Genomic DNA, 20,464 nt, shown 5'->3' with positions numbered 1-20,464 from the left:
CACTTTAAAAAAATAGTTTACCTGTGCAGTTCGACCCACCATAATATTTCCATAATAATACATTTTGCTGATACGCCGTGCTGGACCGTAGAGCTTACTGACTACTTTCACCCATAATTTAGACAAGACTCTGTGTAACGATCTTCTTCATCTGATGAGGAGTAGGAAAGGTCGGACCAAAACGCAGCGTGGTAAGTGTCCATTTTAATGAAATATAACTGAACACTGACTACAAAATAACCAAAGTGAAACAATGAAAATTGAAACAGTTCTGTATGGTGAAACACAGACACAGAAAACAACTGCCCACAAACCATAGTGGGAAAACAGGCTGACTAAGTATGGTTCTCAATCAGAGACAACGATTGACAGCTGCCTCTGATTGGGAACCATACCAGGCCAAACACATAGAACTATAACATAGAATGCCCACCCCAACTCACGCCCTGACCAAACTAAAATAGAGACATAAAAAAGGAACTAAGGTCAGGACGTGACACTCTGCTTATAATTTGGTAGGTCATATTATAAAATCCGACATTTGGTAGGCTATTTGTTTTTCAACTATAGCAGCTTCTATTCTGTCATAACTTGTTTCCCCAGAAGACTAAATGAAGTAGTGCTTACCAGAAAAATGTCTTAAATCGATAGAATAAATGCATTAGTAATCTAGTTAACACTGGTAAAGTTGTCTGTTTCATTTAGGGACCAGGGAGAAAACGCAATAACTCCAAAACAGTGGAAAGATTAGTAAGGGGCAACATGTCCAAATGTCAACAGTTTGACCGGTTGAAAGGAAATGAAAAGCTGAGAAAACAATTAAACACCTTTCTGATAAGACTTTCAGTTGGTCTTGGGAGCATATTTTATGTGGTAGAAATACTGTCCGCTTGCATAACAGTGTCCAAGATAACCCATAACCCATGTGCATTCACATTTTCTCAAGAGATGCTGAAAGAAAGAAATCATATTTCTCCACTGCTGTTCCTGTGACAAAATTATAATTTTAGTGCAAGAAATGCATAATTCTGCAATAGTTCATTATATACAGTTTCTGCAGAAAATACGTAGTCACACCCCTTGACTTTTTACACATTTTGTTGTGTTACAGTCTGAATTTCAAATGGATTCAATTGAGATTTTGTGTCACTGATCTAGACACAATACCCCATAATGTCAAAGTGGATATATATTTTTTTAAGTTGATATGTGTTCAGTCAATAAGTATTCAACCCCTTAGTTATGGCAAGCCTATAAAATGTATGAGTAAAACATTTGCTTAACAAGTCACATAATACCTTGAGTGGACTTACTCGGTGTGCAATAATAGAGTTTAACATGCTTTTTGAATGACTACCCCATCAATGCACAACACACATCAAATGATCTGTAAGTTCCCTCAGTCGAGAAGTGAATTTCATGCACTGATACAACCACAAAGACCGGGGATGTTTCCCAATGCCTCACAAAGAAGGGCCGGAGAAGGAGGCGGACGTTTTACGTGCTCGCAACCGATTGCGTTTTTTTGTTTGTTTATCTGCGTTGATTGTAACTTTTTTTTTTTACTAATTTTGTACATAATGTTGCCGCTACCACGGACTAGCATAATCCTTTTTCTTCTTTCACGACTCTGATGAGCCCAAGGCGGAGGATATACGGCTCCCTCGGGAACCGGCCCCGACCCCCGTGATCTGGGTGAAGAGGAGGCGGAGAAAGAGAGGCTGGAGAGCGGGCTTCCTTCTGAGAATTCGAAGACGGTCAAATAAACCCCCACTTCCCTCAATTCTGCTAGCAAACATGCAATCTTTGGACAATAAAGTTGACAGGTTATGGGGAAGATTAAGCTACCATGGGACATTAAAAACTGTAACATCACATGCTTCACGGAGTCGTGGCTGAATGACGACAATATCAACATACAGCTGGCTGGTTATACAATGTACCGGCAGGATAGAACAGCAGCGTCTGGTAAGTCAAGGGGCGGCGGACTATATATTTTTGTAAATAACAGCTGGTGCACTATATCTAAGGAAGTCTCGAGCTATTGCTCGCCTGAGGTTGAGTATATCATGATGGCCTCCCGGGTGGCGCAGTGGTTAAGGGCGCTGTACTGCAGCGCCAGCTGTGCCATCAGAGTCCTGGGTTCGCGCCCAGGCTCTGTCGTAACCGGCCGCGACCGGGAGGTCCATGGGGCGACGCACAATTGGCCTAGCGTCGCCCGGGTTAGGGAGGGCTTGGTCGGTAGGGGTGTCCTTGTCTCATTGCGCACCAGCGACTCCTGTGGCGGGCTGGGCGCAGTGTACGCTAACCAAGGTGGCCAGGTGCACAGTGTTTCCTCCGGCGCATTGGTGCGGCTGGCTTCCGGGTTGGATGTGCGCTGTGTTAAAGAAGCAGCGGCTTGGTTGGTTGTGTATCGGAGGACGCATGACTTTCAACCTTCGTCTCTCCCGAGCCCGTACGGGAGTTGTAGCGATGAGACAAGATAGTAGCTACTACAACAATTGGATACTACGAAATTGGGGAGAAAAAGGGGTAAAAAAGGGGTAAAAAAAAAAAAAGAGTATATATACCTACCAAGAGAGTTCTCATCTGCATTCTTCGTAGCTGTTTACATACCACATCAGCCAGAGGTTGGCACTAAGAAGGCATTGAATGAGCTGTATTCTGCCATAAGCAAACAAGAAAATGCTCACTCAGAGGCGGCGCTCCTAGTAGTCAGGGACTTTAATGCAGGGAAACTTTTCTATCAGCATGTTAAATGTGCAACCTTGGGGAAAAGAACTCTGGAGCACCTATACTCCACACACAGAGACACATACAAAGCTCTCCCTCGCCCTCCATTTGGCAAATCTGACCATAATTCCATCCTCCTGATTCCTGCTTACAAGCAAAAATTAAAGCAGGAAGCACCAGTGAATAGATCAATAAAAAAGTGGTCAGATGAAGCAGATGCTAAGCTACAGGACTGTTTTGCTAGCACAGACTGGAATATGTTCCAGGATTCCTCCAATGGCTTTGAGGAGTACACCACATCTGTCATTGGCTTCATCAATAAGTCGCCTCCACAGTGACCGTACGTACATACCCCAACCAGAAGCCATGGATTACAGGCAGCATCCGCACTGAGCTAAAGGCTAGAGCTGCCAATTTCAAGGAGCAGGACTCTAACCCGGAAGTTTATAAGAAATCCCCCTATGCCCTCCTACGAACCATCAAACAGGCAAAGCGTCAATACAGGACTAAGATCGAGTCGTACTACACCGGCTCTGACGCTCGTCGGACGTGGCAGGGCTTGCAAACCGTTAAAGACTACAAATGGAAACACAGCCGAGAGCTGCCCAGTGACACGACCCTTCCAGACGAGCTAAACTACTTCTATGCTCGCTTCGAGGCAAACAACACTGAAACATGCACGAGAGTACCAGCTGTACCGGAAGACTGTGTGATCATGCTCTCCGCTGTCGATGTGAGTAAGACCTTTAGACAGGTCAACATTCACAAGGCCGCAGGGCCAGATAGATTACCAGGACGTGTACTGCGAGCATGCGCTGACCAACTAGCAAGTGACATTTTCAACCTCTCCCTGTCCGAGTCAGTAATACCAACATGTTTTAAGCAGACCACCATAGATAGGTAACCTGCCTAAATGACTACCGACCCATAGACTTAAAGTGCTTTGAAAGGCTGGTCATGGCTCACATCAACACCATCATCCCAGAGACCCTACACCCACTCCAATTTGCATACTGCCTCAACAGATACACAGATGATGTAATCTCTATTGTACTCCACACTGCCCTTTCCCACCTGGACAAAAGGAACACCTTTGTGTGATGTGAGAATGTACGCTGATCCTCAACACAGGGGTCCCTCAGGGGTGCGTGCTCAGCCACCTCCTGTACTCCCTGTTCACTCATGACTACACGGCAAGGCACAACTCCTACACCATCATTACATTTGCTGACACAACAGTGGTAGGCCAGAGACCTGGCCGTGTGGTGCCAGGACAACCTCTCCCTCAACGTGATCAAGACAAAGGAGATGATTGTGGAAAAAGGAGAACCGAGCACGCCCCCATTCTCATCGACGGAGCTGCAGTGGAGCAGGTTGAAAGCTTCATGTTCCTTGGTGTCCACATCACCAACAAACTAACATGGTCCAAGACAGTCGTGAAGACCAAGACACACCAAGACAGTCGGGCACGACAAAACCTCAGGAGAAAAAAAGAAAAAGTCAGGAGACTGAAAAGATTTGACATTGGCCCTAAAAATTGTGAAAGACTCCAGCCACCCTAGTCATAGACTGTTCTCTCTGCTACCGCACGGAAAGCGGTACCAGAGCTACAAGTCTAGGTACAATCGGCTTTTATACAGCTTCTACCCTGAAAGCCATAAGACTCCTGAACATCTAGTCAAAATGGCTACCCAGACTATTTACGTTGTCCACCCTCCTCCCTCCACACCACTGCCACACTCTGTTGTCATATATGCATAGTCACTTTAATAACTCTACCTACATGTACATACTACCTCAACTAACCGGTGCCACCACACATTGACTCTGTACCGGCACCCCCCCGAATATATTGTTATTTTTTTACTGTTGCTCTTTAATTACTTTGTTACTTTTATCTCTTATTCTTATATGTATTTTTTTTAAACTATACTGATGGTTAGGGGCTCGTAAGTAAGCATTTCACTGTAAGGTCTACACCTGTTGTATTCGGTGCATGTGACTAATACAATTTGATTTGATTTGACATATTGGTGGATTAGTACAAATAAAAAAAGCATACACTGAATACTCCGTTGAGCATGGTGAAGTTATCAGTTGCGCTTTGGAGGGTGTATCAATACACCTAGTCACGACAAAGATATTGGCGTCCTTCCTAACTCAGTTGCCGGAGAGGAAGGAAACCATTCAGGGATTTCACCAAGAGGCCAAAGGTGATTTTAATAGTTAATGGATGTGATATGAGAAAACTGAGGACCCATCAAATGATAGTGAAAAGAAAGAAGCCTGTACAGAATAAAATGTTCTATAACATGCATCTTCTTTGCAAAAAGGCAACAAATACTAGTAATACTGCAACGAAATGCACTTTTTTTTACCTAAATACAAAGTGTTATGTTTGGGGCAAATCCAACATAATGCATCACTGAGTACCACTCTTAATATTTTCAAGCATGTTGGTGGCAGCATCATGTTATGGCTATGCTTATCATCATCAAGGACTAGGGAGTTATTTAGGACAAAAATGAATGGAATAGAGCTAAGCACAGGCAAAATCCTAGAGGAAAACCTGGTTCAGTCTGCTTTTCAACACTGGGAGACAAATTCACCTTTCAGCAGGACAATAACCTAAAACACAAGCTAAAATATACACTAGAGTTGCTTACCAAGACGACATTGAATGTTCTTGAGTGACCTAGTTACAGATTTGACTTAAATTGGCTTGAGAATCTATGGCAATATTTGAAAATGGCTGTCTAGCAATGATCAACAACCAACTTGACTGAAAAAAATAATATTGGGCAAATAGTGATGCAAAGCTCTTTGGTATTTACCCCAAAACACTCACAGCTGTAATCGTTGCCAAAGGTGTTTCTAGCATGTATTGACTCGGGTTGAAATACTTATGTAATCACGATATATTAGTGTGTTCTTTTTCATATGTATTTTTTTATTCATATAGTTTCTCTTCCACTTTGACATTACAGTGTATTATGTGTGGATCGTTGACATAAAAGGACAATACTGTCCATGTGTAAAAAGTATATAACACAATGTGTAAAAAGTACATAACACAATGTGTAAAAAGTACATAACACAATGTGTAAAAAGTACATAACACAATGTGTAAAAAGTACATAACACAGTGTGTAAAAAGTACATAACACAATGTGTAAAAAGTACATAACACAATGTGTAAAAAGTAAAGTGCTGTATCACGCTAGATGTGAGAGGTTACAGGCCTACAGTCAGTGTCCGTATTTCACTTACTATTCCATTTAACCCATAGAATGTAAAGGAGGAATATACCTTTTTATTTGTGGATACAGGGATACTCCTGAGGGGGATATCAAAGTTGCATGTAAACAGCTTATCCCGAATAAGACCTTAAGCGAGATATGATCTACTCTCCAGAATACTGTGCGCACGTAAACGTGGTCATTGATGTGCAAGGTGACAACAATAGGTACGTAGTCTATACCTCAACAGTATAGGTTATTGCATTCAGTGTACCAGTGGTCATCTCTCAGCATTATTGCTGAAATCTGTTTTGTCAAAGGCAACCATGGATACCCATAAGGGACAGACATTCCACAATTGTATCAACCCAAGTCACAGTAAATTACACAAACCTAAACCTACACAGGCGTACACTGTACATGGCACTGCTGTCATGAGAGACTCAAAACCTCAGTGCTCACATTCTGTCTCTGCCTCTGTTCTAATCTAATCGCTGTTGGCTTTGTACCTCTGCTCAGCAGAGGTACCAAGTCCCGGCTAATGCGCATCCCTGAGCGAGGGGCTCCTGGCGTTCAGGAAACCCTGTCTCGGTGACACTGTGACCCCCGGAGATGTGGGAGCTGTCAATGTGTAGCCGCCAAGAGGAAACCAAGCGGCTGTGGGGGGCAGCAGGTTCAGTTGGGGCGGAGATGGAGAGAGGAGGGAGATGAGAGAACAGGCAAAAAGAGAGGGAGATTAGGTAGAGAAGAGATGGGGATGGAAGGAGGTAGAGAGGGGATGGGGAGGGAAGGAGGTAGAGGAGATGGGGAAGAGGTAGAGAGGAGATGAGGACGGAAGGAAGTGGAAGGAAGTGGAGAGGAGATGTGGAATGAAGGAGGTAGAGAGGAGATGTGGAATGAAGGAGGTAGAGAGGAGATGGGAAGGGAAGGAGGTAGAGAGAAAGAAAGAGCAGAGGAGGATGTAGAGAAGAAAATAGAAAAGAAAGTAAGTAGATGATTAGAGAGGAGGATGCAGAGAGAGGAGAGGAATGTAGAACGCAGAGGGTAGAGAGGGAGGGGGGACGGGAAGGGATGAGATGAGATGAGCGGAGCACCTGGATGCCAACTTTGACAGCTAAATAATTGATGCCCCCTGACCAGAGGTCATCCAGAGAGGGAGGAGGAGAGGCAAACAGGGGGACAGACTCAGGGGAGGCATGCCCGGTAGAGCTATTTATAGCTGCATTAGCTCTCCTTCCCTCTCGCTCTCTCTCTCTCGCCATATACAGTACCAGTCAAAAGTTTGGACACACCTACTCATTCACGAGTTTTCTATATTTGTACTATTTTCTACACTGTAGAATAACAGTGAAGACATCAAAACTATGAAATAAAATATGTAGTAACCAAAAAATAGTTTATAGATTTTAGATTCTTCAAAGTAGCCACCCTTTGCCTTGATGACAGCTTTGCACACTCTTGGCATTCTCTCAACCAGCTTCATGAGGAATGATTTTCCAACAGGACTCTAACCCGGAAGTTTATAAGAAATCCCCCTATGCCCTCCTACGAACCATCAAACAGGCAAAGCGTCAATACAGGATTAAGATCGAGTCGTACTACACCGGCTCTTGACGCTCGTCGGACGTGGCAGGGCTTGCAAACCGTTAAAGACTACAAATGGAAACACAGCCGAGAGCTGCCCAGTGACACAACCCTTCCAGACGAGCTAAACTACTTCTATGCTATAGACAACAGGTGGAAATTATAGGCATGTAGCAAGACACCCCCAATAAAGGAGTAGTTCTGCAAGTGGTGACCAGACCACTTCTCAGTTCCTATGCTTCCTGGCTGATGTTTTGGTCACTTTTGAATGCTGGCGGTGCTTTCACTCTAGTGGTAGCATGAGACGGAGTCTACAACCCACACAAGTGGCCCAGGTAGTGCAGCTCATCCAGGATGGCACATCAATGCGAGCTGTGGCAAGAAGGTTTGCTGTGTCTGTCAGCGTAGTGACCAGAGCATGGAGGCGCTACCAGGAGACAGGCCAGTACATCAGGAGACGTGGAGGAGGACGTAGGAGGGCAACAACCCAGCAGCAGGACCGCTACCTCCGCCTTTGTGCAAGGAGGAGCAGGAGGAGCACTGCCAGAGCCCTGCAAAATGACCTCCAGAAGGCCACAAATGTGCATGAGTCTGCTCAAACGGTCAGAAACAGACTCCATGAGGGTGGTATGAGGGGCCGATGTCCACAGGTGGGGGTTGTGCTTACAGCCCACCGTGCAAGGCGTTTGGCATTTGCCAGAGAACACCCAGATTGGCAAATTCGCCACTGGCGCCCTGTGCTCTTCACAGATGAAAGCGGGTTCACACTGAGCACGTGACAGACGTGAGAGAGTCTGGAGACGCCGTGGAGAACGTTCTGCTGCCTGCAACATCCTCCAGCATCACCGGTTTGGCGGTGGGTCAGTCATGGTGTGGGGTGGCATTTCTTTGGGGGGGGGCCGCACAGCCCTCCATGTGCTCGCCAGAGGTAGCCTGACTGCCATTAGGTACTGAGATGAGATCCTCAGACCCCTTGTGAGACCATATGCTGGTGCGGTTGGCCCTGGGTTCCTCCTAATGCAAGACATTGCTCGAACTCAATTGGCTGGAGTGTGTCAGCAGTTCCTACAAGAGGAAGGCATTGTTGCTATGGACTGGCCCGCCCGTTCCCCAGACCTGAATCCAATTGAGCACATCTGGGACATCATGTCTCGCTCCATCCACAGACTGTCCAGGAGTTGTCGGATGCTTTAGTCCAGGTCTGGGAGGAGATCCCTCAGGAGACCATCTTCCACCTCATCAGGAGCATGCCCAGCCGTTGTAGGGAGGTCATACAGGCACGTGGAGGCCACACACACTACTGAGCCTCATTTTGACTTGTTTTAAGGACATTACATCAAAGTTGGATCAGCCTGTAGTGTGGTTTTCCACTTTAATTTTGAGTGTGACTCCAAATCCAGACCTCCATGGGTTGATAAATTTGATTTCCATTGATCATTTTTGTGTGATTTTGTTGTCAGCACATTCAACTATGTAAAGAAAAAAGTATTTAATAAGAATATTTCATTCATTCAGATCTAGGATGTGTTATTTTAGTGTTCCCTTTATTTTTTTGAGCAGTGTATATGTCCATATATATGTATAGATATTATATATTTATTAATTTCTCTCTTAATCCCTCCAACTTTCTTTCCCTGTCTCTCTCACGCTCTCTGATTTTCCCTCTCTTCATGCTGTAAATCAACAAGCTAGGTACCCAGGGCTCAGGCTCTCTCTCTCTCTCTACCCCCCTCTCTATCCCTCTTTCTTTCTTTCTTTCTTTCTATCTTTCTTTCTTTCTCTACCCCCCCCTCTCTATCCCGCTCTCTTTCTTTTTTTCTCTATCCCCCCCCTCTCTATCTCGCTCTCTTTCTTTCTCTCTCTCTCTCTCTCTTTCACCCTCTCTCTCTCTCTCTCTTTCAGTACCTGATTCACACCCACTAACTCCTTCTCTGTGGTCCATTGGGACACTCACAGAGATTGGAACTGGCTCAGGCCCCGGCGAAACTCGGACAAGTCTTAATCATCAAAACAGTTTGTAATTTCCAATAATTTTGTTTTGCTCGGTGTCTTTGTCATTCAAGTGATCCAATAGGCTAAAACAGATTCCAATAAACAATAAACACACATAATGACCTCTCTTTTTTATTCCCATTATTTTACACAGTCTTCACACCTGAATTGTTTGGTAAACAAACATGTCAGTTCTTTGTGTTGAAGTATCATACTACTATACCTGATTCCTCCGTTAAAATCATACTTGTCCTACAGTTGCTATCATCCCAAGGCTTTCAATTTGATGTGATTCAATTAACACCCAACATCTATTGACGTGTGTCTCAGTGTGTGTTTGAGTGTGTGTGTGTGTGTGTGTGTGTTAGGGTGTGCATGTGTATTGCTGAGCTGTTTATAAGTGGCACGGGTCACACGGTTGCCTTTGCTATCTCCCAAATGCAATTAGGAGGTCCCCCCTATCTTAATGAAAGAGCCTAATGGGATTCTAATACATTGTCTACCGTGACTGGCAACAGACACTGCCCATGGTCTTCTGGTGAAGCCAATACCTTATGATAGTATGGAGGACTGAAGGGGATCTGCAGGAAGGGTGGGTTGTTATTGTGAGAAAGGAAACGACGAGGAGCCGCTGTAGAATTGTTTTTGTTAGATGAGACATTTTATAAGGTCATAGACTGTTTGAGTCATGGCGTTGCCTTCAGGCTGTGTGTGTGTGTGTGTGTGTGTGTGTGTGTGTGTGTGTGTGTGTGTGTGTGTGTGTGTGTGTGTGTGTGTGTGTGTGTGTGCTATCCCTTTAATAGGCTGTTGGGGGGTAGCCTATCTTCTAAACCATTCTCCTCCAAAGTCGGGTGTCTTACCTCACATAGCAATGTAATGTACATATATAGGTTTGACCTGTTTGCTAGCAGCAGTCCGTACTTCATTAGGCCACTCATTATCCAGACACAGAGTGGAAAAAATACAGAACAAATCAACAGAATCAACTAAATTAGACGAAAATGTGGCGAGGCGCAAACTCCTGAACCTCATCATCTTCCTCTTCCTCTTGCCTCCGTGTTAGATCCCAGGTTTGGGAGTGTGTGAGCGCTAGCAGCAGGTCATTAGCGACTAGAAGCGTAATCCAGCAAGTAATTAAAGAAGGGGACGTGGGTTCGTCTGAGAGTGTTAGATGACTAGCTGAGAGGCGAGAGAATGAGCGAAATCAAGACTTTAAGCCTATGGGGTCTGCCAAGAGAGACCCGCATTTTAATCAGCCTCCCAGCCACACCCACCCACTCCACACACACACACACACACACACTACACTACACACACAAAGCCATCTTCGCGATGAGACAAAACACACACCACGAGAGCGAATCTAATATGATATTTGATTAAAAGTAGGAGAATTAACATGGTGGATGAAGTAGTCTGTTTCTCAGTAGGAGGGAATTGGACATAGGGATGATTTTGCGAGGTCACTGTTCTAGATAGACACCCTAGGCCGGACCAGATGGGCAAGCTCAGTATTTGCACCAATTATTTCACCAAGACTGCACCAATTACTTTGAAGTATTAAACAGAAAACTTCCAATAAAGTCCAAAGAGGAAGAACAAGACTTGAATTCAAAACGTAAATCAAGACAGCTTCAGAGTTTTGTGTGTCAAAGTCCTATATCAGAATGACAGATGCAAACTTTGCACAGCCTGCTGCAAATGTTGAGTTCTCGTCTTCCGTAGATGGTGACATAGGGGGAGAGATTTTTTTTAAAGAACAATCCAATGCACCATAACCTGATCTTTGCTAAACACATTTCTGTGGAGTACGACTTGGTTTTAATATTTCAGAGGCTCAATTAGAGGTGAGCTTGGATGCCACCTGGCATTCTAAAAGCAAATGCTCTTTTCTAACTCAGAATGTTCAATATTAAACAAGCTCAATTTGATTGACTTTTCTCTGAATCATTTCTGCTGACTCCCACTCGTCCCTACAGCACTTCTCAAAAACCTTGGCACTCTATCAAATCCCCTGACAAATCTTTATATTTTCACATTTACCGTGAAAACAGCCACTTCCCATAAGATACTACATATACCGACGAGTTCAGGCCCAAAACGGTACGATTCAGAGTCAATAGTAGACTACTAGAGCACATCTTTTGGCAGTGCTTTTGAGAGGCAATCTAAGTGGCGTTAAAGAGAGATGCAAAGTGCACTTCTGCTGACACAATAGGAATCTTCTTCCCTGAAATCTCTTCGTCTGTCTGTCATTATCATTTACACATACAGGTAACTGCTAAAATAAGGAAAGGCTTGAGTTAATGAGGGATACAAAGAATAGTGAAAGCAGGTGCTTCCACACAGGTGTAGTTCCTGAGTTAATTAAGCAATTAACATCCCATCATGCGGTCATGTATAAAAATGCCCATTATTTTGGCTACCATGGCTACAAGAAGAGATCTCAGTGACAATGAAAGAGGGGCCTCAAAGGAGCATAGGGGATATAAAGGGTGTGTGACTGTCTGTCTGTCTCAGTCACAGGTTGACATTTATTTTCATGAGTCTTTCCCTGGAGGCAGAACTGAGCAGTTTCCGCTAGATAGGCCAGCTGCAAAGTCAAAATTGGTTATATCGTATAAATTCATGATAACAAAAATTTGCTTTTTGGTCTTAATTTAAGGTTAGGGGTAGGCATTAGCATTAGCAGTGTGGTTAGGGTTGGTTTTAAAATCCTTTTTTATGACTTTGTGGCTGTGCCAGCTAGTGACCACTCTGCGGAGATGCCTTCAGGGCAAGACTCACAGCAATAAATGCCAACCTGCATCTCAGTCACCAGATTCCAACCCAACTGAACACTTATGGGAGATTCTAGAGTGGCGCCTGAGACAGCGTTTTCCATCAACAAAACACCAAATTATGGAATTTCTTGTGGAAGAATGGTGTCGCATCCAGACACTTGTAGAATCTATGCCAAGGTGCATGGAAGCTGTTCTGGTGGCTCATGGTGGCCCAATGCCCTATTAACAGTGGAATAGTGGCCACTGACGTTTGATTTTGTAAAAAAAAAAAAAAAAAAAAAAAAAAAGCCATGTCATGCTACTTCTCTTGACTTTTCCTGAATGTTTGTATTTTACGCTGCTCATTTGTCCGAATTTTTAAATCACAAACAGAAAAGTATTTAGAGCCATTTTTCCTGTTTTTTCCCCCACACCAATTCCTGACTTAACCCGCCAAACAGTGTGCTGGAGGACGTTGGTACCCAGCCAGGCACTAATACCTCTCTCTCTCCTCACTGACTGAGTGACAAATGGAAGAATGGGCGATAATTATGCGCCTTACTTTACAACTGAATTTCAATTAGGACTAACTTGAATGATAAGGAAGGTGAAGAGGCTGAATACATTTAGAAAGGCAACAGTGAAATGGTGAATTTGTGTTGCTGACTTTTGACCGGCAGCAAAATCATTTGATGCGTCTTGGGGGGGTTGATACCGTTCTCTTTTACGTTTTTACTTTGTAAACAGATTGCATTTACAGGACTGTTTTATTGACTGTAACTCTAGCACTAATCAAATGCATTGTAAGGGAAGTGACAACATGCTATGTGTTGCAGCAGGCCCTTAGAATAACGCTAAACATATCCTTGACTCTATCCAACTTGATGAGCAGGAAACAAACGATGCCAGACAGCCTGCACATCTAAACTACACCTAAACTATACCTAAACTAATTTCACACATAATAAGAGTTAGGCTATAGACAAGATTAAATTGACAATGAATCTGATGTGTGACAATATTAGGCCTATCAGTTGTCATGTTGTACCCATCTCTTCGGTGTACATCTTGTAAATGACAGATCCCAAGGAAAGGAGCGTCACTTTATAAAATCCTCCTTCAGAGTCACATGCAGGTAAAACATTTAGAGTTCTATATAGTATCAGAATGATCATATTGTGCAGGGTCTATGACACTTACCTTTGTCAAATAACTCATAAAATTCAAGAGGTGCAGCTCTATTTCCACATTTCTGTGCTGCCCATGCGTTCAGCACATGACCACTTGGACAGCAGCATTGCTCTGGCTACCAAGAAAAAAGTAGTAAGATTAATAAACTAAAAATAACAACATGTCATTTATTTATGCAATTCATCCTTTACAGCTGTTCATGCACTGAGGCTTTTGTTTAGGAATACAGAAAATCATTTCACCTGTGACCTGGCTGGTTATATTATTATTATATTTTTGGTTTCTACTTTGTCAAAAGAAGCTGTAACTGGACTTTATGAATTACTATAACTCTATCACTAATCGAATCTACAAATAAAGTTGATCAATTGGATTACACCGTAATGTTTTTATTGTAAGGGAAACGAAAATAGGCTATTTGTCCTACGTTTTGATAAGACTATGTAGAATTATACAAAACATATCCTTGACTCTATCTGAACAAATAACTTTGTTCATTTATTGATATATTTTCACAAATATTTCTTCATGCAACGAATCTTTTATAACAGTTTATGCACTATTTATCAAGCGTTGGTGCTTTATCAAGCGTTGGTGTTTGCTGCACCTTGTAGGTTGATATCTGATGCGTATACTAAAGGGGACAACCAGCAACGTTCTCTAGCTGGTATTTATAGGCTGAAAGGCCATGCGGTTCTCGTGTTAATATACTTTACTACTAAATGGAAATGTTTGTATTTTATTCCCAGTATTCTGTATGTTTGTGTATTTTATATGTGGTGTATGATTGTGTTTGTTATTTTCATATTTCATATTGGCTTCGCCTCCCTTTTCCTCCCTCGCCATCTAACAGAATATTTGGAAGGCGCTGGATGCTCAGAGCCACGCTGTGCTTATCATTGCCCTCGCACGCCACCCGCTGTGTTTGGATTATTATTTTCTCCCTCCGCGCACCTTGCCGCTCCGCGCCCATTGTGGTGGTCGTTTAATTTCGATAAGGCATTGTGGGGCCTAATATAGAGGGGAAATGTAAACTACAAGCCCAGGCAGCAGCGAGGACGGATGGACCGCGAAGGGTAAATTGTTATTTCACCATTCCGAATGGAGTTGTGGTGATTTGAGCGGGTGGAATGGGTTCTACAAATATATATATATATTTAAACGGAGACAAAGAGCGAGGGATGAAAAATGCAGGGGAGTTGAGGCGGAGAGACAGAGAGAAAGTTTGGTTTATCCGAGTTTGGCAGTGGCGCTTGTGCATACGAGGGATAGCCTTGGCAGGTTTTGTTCCTGACGCCCTGCTAAGGTTGAAGTAATATCGGCTGTCACAGGGTCGGGGGTGCGAGTGTGTTCCCTAAGGCTATTTGCCCAAATCCCTGAAAATAACAGAAATACAGTTGGTTCCAGAATCGGAAACGTCAATAAAAAAGCCAAAGTGAAAAAAGGATGTATGTTATTGAGTTGGTGTAGTCAGCGGGATATATGTAGTTATTTTCTTCTTGAATATACACCCAGGCCCGTATTTAATTTATGTCAGCGAGAGATGCTGACAAAGATCATTGTGTTCAGAACTGTGACTCTGTGTTGCATTACTTCTAAAAAAGTTGAGGATATTGGAGGGGGATTTGTGAACCTACCAAGATGTTTGGATGTCTTACAAGATCCCCAAGTGTAATTTCAATGGATGTGGTTGACTTTTTTTTATTTTACCTTTATTTAACTAGGCAAGTCAGCTAAGAACAAATTCTTATTTTCAATGACGGCCTAGGAACAGTGGGTTAAACTGCCTGTTCAGGGGCAGAACGACAGATTTGTACCATGTCAGCTCGGGGGTTTGAACTTGCAACCTTCCGGTTACTAGTCCACTAGGCTACCCTACCCCATTCACCAAGAAAGTGTTTCCCAGCATTACTCTATAAAAAGACTCACACAATTCTTGCAATGGCAGGAAACCAGTTATCCATCCCACTTCTGACACCAGTGTAGTGAAGGTGGGCGATAGTCACTAGCACTAAGGGCCTCTGGCTTGAACCAGAGACCCTTACAAGGCAAAGACACTACACTGTGTCATTAGGAAGGCCGTGCTTACATTCGGGAGGACTGAGCATTACAATTTCAATCTGACTCATTCAACAAGGTAAAGAGAAAAAAAGCTAATTGTGTCATCATTTCCAGCAGACAATTAAACATACTTCAATTTAATTTGATTGTCATACCACTTGTGCTATTAAAAACCGAGATAGCAAACCAGCGTCTCTCTCCTATTGGACCATTAGACTTAAAAACGTAATTTTTCTGAAAGGTGGCCTGGAGAGAGGAATATTGCAAAATCAAGCAAACACAAATTGCATTTCTTCCTCCCTGTCTGGCCTGGCACAACATGATGCCACTGAGGTTGATTACAACCCGCAGAAAGCTCTTTCAGTCTCTTAGCAGCTCAACTGTATTCTGCCACCATCTCTAAAAACACATACATGTCCTCGATAACAGTGTTCAGAGTGGCGGCACGCCGAGACACATTTCCAGCTCTGAAAAATGAGGTGACAAACCATGTCCATTATCTCTCTATTAATTCTCTCTCTCCCACTCACTTCCTCCCCACCTTCTCCTCCTCCTCATTTTCCTTGCAGGGGAGATCTGTGCGTTTATGATCCACGGGCAGGAGGCCCCGTTCGAGGCGGTGGTCCTCAACAAGACGTCAGGGGAGGGGGTCCTGAGGGCCAAGGGCCTGGTGGACTGTGAGACCCAAAAGGAGTACACCTTCGTCATCCAGGCCTATGACTGTGGGGCCGGGGCCAACGGGGTCAGCTGGAAGAAGTCACATAAGTAAGGAAAGAGTGTGTGTCAGGGAGGGGGGTTGGTCTGTGTGATGGGGGGTTGGTGTGTGTGTCGGAGGGAATGGGGGTGTGTGTGTGTGTGTGTCTGGCTGTATCTTTTTTTTGTGTGAGATCGATTTTTGTACAAATCAAGCAAACTGGTTTGTGTCAAGAACTGCAACGCAGCTAGGTTTTTCACACTCAACAGTTTCCCGTGTGTATCAAGAATGGTCCACCACCCGAAGGACATCCAGACAACTTGACACAACTGTGGGAAGCATTGGAGACAACATCGGCCAGAGTCCCGGTGGAACGCTTTCGACAACTTGTAGAGTCCATGCCCCGACAAATTGAGGCTGTTCTGAGGGCAAAAGGGTGGGGTGGGGGTGCAACTCTACATACCAAGCGTCCAGTATGTGAGTCTTTAGTTATCCTCAGTACTGTAATCACAGACAGTGACTGAGCACATCCACCGTGCAATAGCAGCCTTCTGTAGTCCTCGTAACAGCTGAGACCTGCTCAATGTTTAGCTCTGGGTATGATTTTCATTAATGAGGGCCCGAAGGCTTCTTATGAGTCAGACAGTCTCACATAAAGCCTTATATAGCCCTGCTCTGATGAAGTGCTACTGAAGGCTGTGCACTAGTGCACTGACTAAGGCTGAGAGAGAGAGAGAGAGAGAGAGAGAGAGAGAGAGAGAGAGAGAGAGAGAGAGAGAGAGAGAGAGAGAGAGAGAGAGAGAGAGAGAGAGAGAGAGAGAGAGAGAGAGAGAGAGAGAGAGAGGAGGTCAGAGAGAGAAGAGAGAGAGAGAGAAAACCAGTGAGTGCGAGATTTTCATCCAGATCAAAGTGTATTTGTCACGTGCGCCGAATACAACAGGTGTAGACTTCACCGTGAAATGCTTACTTTACGAGCCCTTTCCCAACAATGCAGTTAAAAAGTAAGAAATAGTACCACAATAAATAACACTAACGAGGCTACATACAAGGAGTACCCTTTAACAAGCCAATGTGCAGGGGTACGAGGCAGTTGAGGTCATACATGGAGGTAAGGGTAAAAGTGACTAGGCAATCAGGATAGATAATAAACAAGAGTAGCAGTAACGTATGTGGAGAGTGTGAAAGCTGTGTGTGTGTGTGCGTGTGCGTGCGCCTGTGTGCCTCAGCTAAGCAGCATCACTGCAGGACATTCTAAGTAGGTGTCATTAAGTTAATGCCTTTCATTTGGAAGGCATGTTGCAGCATCACTTCTTGTCACAAGGTCATTGTCAGCAGAATTATAGGTAGAGTTTGAGAAACTGGATTTAAAAAATAATAATAATAATACTGAGATATTTCAAATATGACTTACTCTATGTTCAGCCCTGTGGTTGTTTAAACAAAGTACAAAGGAAGAGGCCCCGAACCAACCTAGATTTGGTGAGGATATCTCTCAATGGCTTCGGTGCGAAAACATTGCATCACTACCTTCATTTTTTACAGCACAACTATCAGTAAAAATCAGTGAAGGATTTTAATTTTACGTATTGTATGCCCCCTTTCCTATGGTGTTTCTCTTTATCATGTTCCCTGAGCTGGTAATGAGTTTGTGTGTTGTTGTTTATGTTTGTCATTTGAGTATTTTGTTATCATTATTACCTATTGTTGGAAGAAAGAGCATCAAAGGTCTCTCTCATTACCTTCCCTCACACCTTTCGCTCTCTCTCTCTCGCTCACTCACTCACTCCTCTCTCCCTCTATCCAGGGCGGTGGTTCACATCCAGGTGGATGACGTGAATGAGTTCTCTCCTGTGTTCCGGGAGGCCGTATACCATGCTGCGGTAACAGAGGGGAAGATCTACGACAGCATCCTGCAGGTGGAGGCCTGGGACCAGGACTGTTCCCCGCAGTACAGCCAGATCTGCAACTACGACATCGTCACCTCCGACACGCCCTTCGCCATTGACCGCAATGGTCAGTGAACTCTAACCTCATCCCCTGACCTCAGAACCTGCAGGTCAAATGACACAAGCATAGGCTACTCTGACTGACCTTGCATTAGGTCAAACTTTTGCACTTTGCCTCTCTCTACACATTTTTTATCTCCGAGCTCAGAAAACGGCCCTGTAAATTCCTTCAACTTGGTTACACTTTACTTTCCATGACAGTAATGACACAAACTGTTCCTCAGGCCATCAAATTGACTCGGCATAATTTGAATACAGTCATTACCAGAAGTTCGTATCTACATCGACTTACAGTTCATTCACAGTCAGTACACGTGGCCCATGCGGGAATTGAACACGCAAATTTGATTTGCTGTTGCCAGAATCTTCTCCAACCAACTGAACTTGGTTAATTATATTCATAGCACATCTCTCACACCATTTGTCAGTGTGCTGTATTCATGGACTCTCCAAGTGCTTCCCCATTCATCTTCTGATCACAGTGCAGTGTTATACAGAGTGATGTGAAACTGGATCCAGCTTTATGTGATCAGCGGGAACACAAGGACGAGTGGAGCCCGCGGATCAGACGGGCAAAATGACATCAGACGCTCCACAGCCTGCCATCTCTGCTAGCCTCTCTCCTCCCTCTTCCCTCTCTCCCTTTGTCTCGCTCTCACTCTTTTTGTATTTCTATCTCTCTTCCTCACTTTCTCTCTCCTTCCCTGCTTCCCTTCCTTTCCCCCCTCTGTTTTTTGTCTTCTCTCTCTCTCTCTCATTTTCTTCTTCCCTGTCTGGTAACTCTGATGTCCTCTGGCACGGCTCAGGCCCCTCTGTGACTTTTATGGGTTCCTGTCCGCCATTCCAGCTTTGCGGCTGCCAGTCGCCTCACCTCCTATAGCCCTCCCACTGTCTGCAGTGCGACTGGCGCTCGTGGTGCTCAATTAGAACTGAGCGGAGTGATGCATGGGGGCCGCCAGAGTGTGTTTTGTACCGAGGGGGCTTCTGGCTCCATCATTAACCGTGGATCAGAGGCCTGAGTGAGTTATTAAATAAAACAGGCCCGCCAGCCCTCTGCAACTCAGGGAGAAAGGGAGTAAGATGGAGGGAGTGAGGAAAGGAGAGAGACAGAAAGAAATAGAGCGAGGGAGAGAGGAAGCGAGAGAGGATGTGTGAGAGAGAAGGTGAGAGAGAGAAGGTGAGAGGCCAGAAGAAAGAATCAACAGAGAAAATAAGAGAGACAGGGAAGTAGAATGAGTAAGAACGAGAAACAGCCAAACAGTAGAGAAAGAAAGATAGCGGTACTGTAGTTCCAGCTCTTTCAGAATTTTGTCTGAATTTTTCTTCTCTCCCTCATCGATCCTGAACAACCCATTATATTCTGTACTGGAGAGAAAGTCAATCTTATCTACTTTAGACATACAAATGATGGTGAACTTGAGAATCGGGTCCTAGAGAGCTGTAGTGTATGCTAGTTTTCATGGTTGCGGATGTATACTGTAGTCATACTGTAAATTCCCCAGCAGTCAAAAGACACACATATTGACAGGTTCCCTATTTCACTCAGATATTACACATGGGGACAGTAACGGGTGCAACACAATCTCACATTCAATTTGCGCAAATATGTACAAGTATTTGCGTTTTTGTGTTTTTGTGTGGCTTAATTCTTGTGAAAATACACACATTTTTGTGTGACTTAATACGTATGAAAAGACAACAATTTTTGTACGACTTTGGGGGGGAAAACTTTGTAACAATCTTTTGAAAGTTATTGGAGCAGTGCATTGTGGGTAATGGTGTTCAACACTGCCTTTTTTTGTGTCCCACATTTATTTATATAAAAAAATAACCCGATATTGTTAATCAACCAAGTTGTCACCTTATAATAGTAGCCTTACGCTTTTTGTTTTTATTAATGCTAATGATGTTTTCTATGCTTTTTTTCCCGCTTCATACTTTGGGATGCTGGTGCTATGTCAGATTGTATGAGGGTTGCCAGATTGGAGTAAAACGCTGCGTTTGTCAGATTTTTTTTTTTGCGGTATCTATTAAGGTATTTGCTTGAGGAATAGGGATACATTTTCATGATGCGAAATTAATTCATCAATAAATGTGGGGAAACAGAAGACCTGCAAAAAAACTGAGGGGTAGCTCTGGACTGAGGGGTAGCTCTGGACTGAGGGGTAGCTCTGGACTGAGGGGTAGCTCTGGACTGAGGGG

The 20,464-nt window shown here is 43.9% G+C and overlaps 1 protein-coding gene across 1 annotated transcript in view; it reads left to right on the top strand.

Annotated features, from left to right (window-relative positions):
* LOC139387298 (calsyntenin-2-like) overlaps positions 1-20,464 on the top strand; it is a 278,601-nt gene that overhangs the window by 185,221 nt on the left and 72,916 nt on the right. The window contains exons 3-4 of the mRNA XM_071133412.1: positions 16,132-16,327; positions 18,061-18,269. Of these exons, the coding sequence (XP_070989513.1) occupies positions 16,132-16,327; positions 18,061-18,269 (405 nt within the window). The remainder of the gene's footprint in view (positions 1-16,131; positions 16,328-18,060; positions 18,270-20,464) is intronic.

This window comes from Oncorhynchus clarkii, chromosome 28 (genome assembly GCF_045791955.1).
Source record: "Oncorhynchus clarkii lewisi isolate Uvic-CL-2024 chromosome 28, UVic_Ocla_1.0, whole genome shotgun sequence".
Taxonomy (NCBI): Eukaryota; Metazoa; Chordata; class Actinopteri; order Salmoniformes; family Salmonidae; genus Oncorhynchus; species Oncorhynchus clarkii.
Note: the sequence above shows the minus strand (reverse complement) of the source record. Positions and strands in the feature narration are given on the sequence as shown.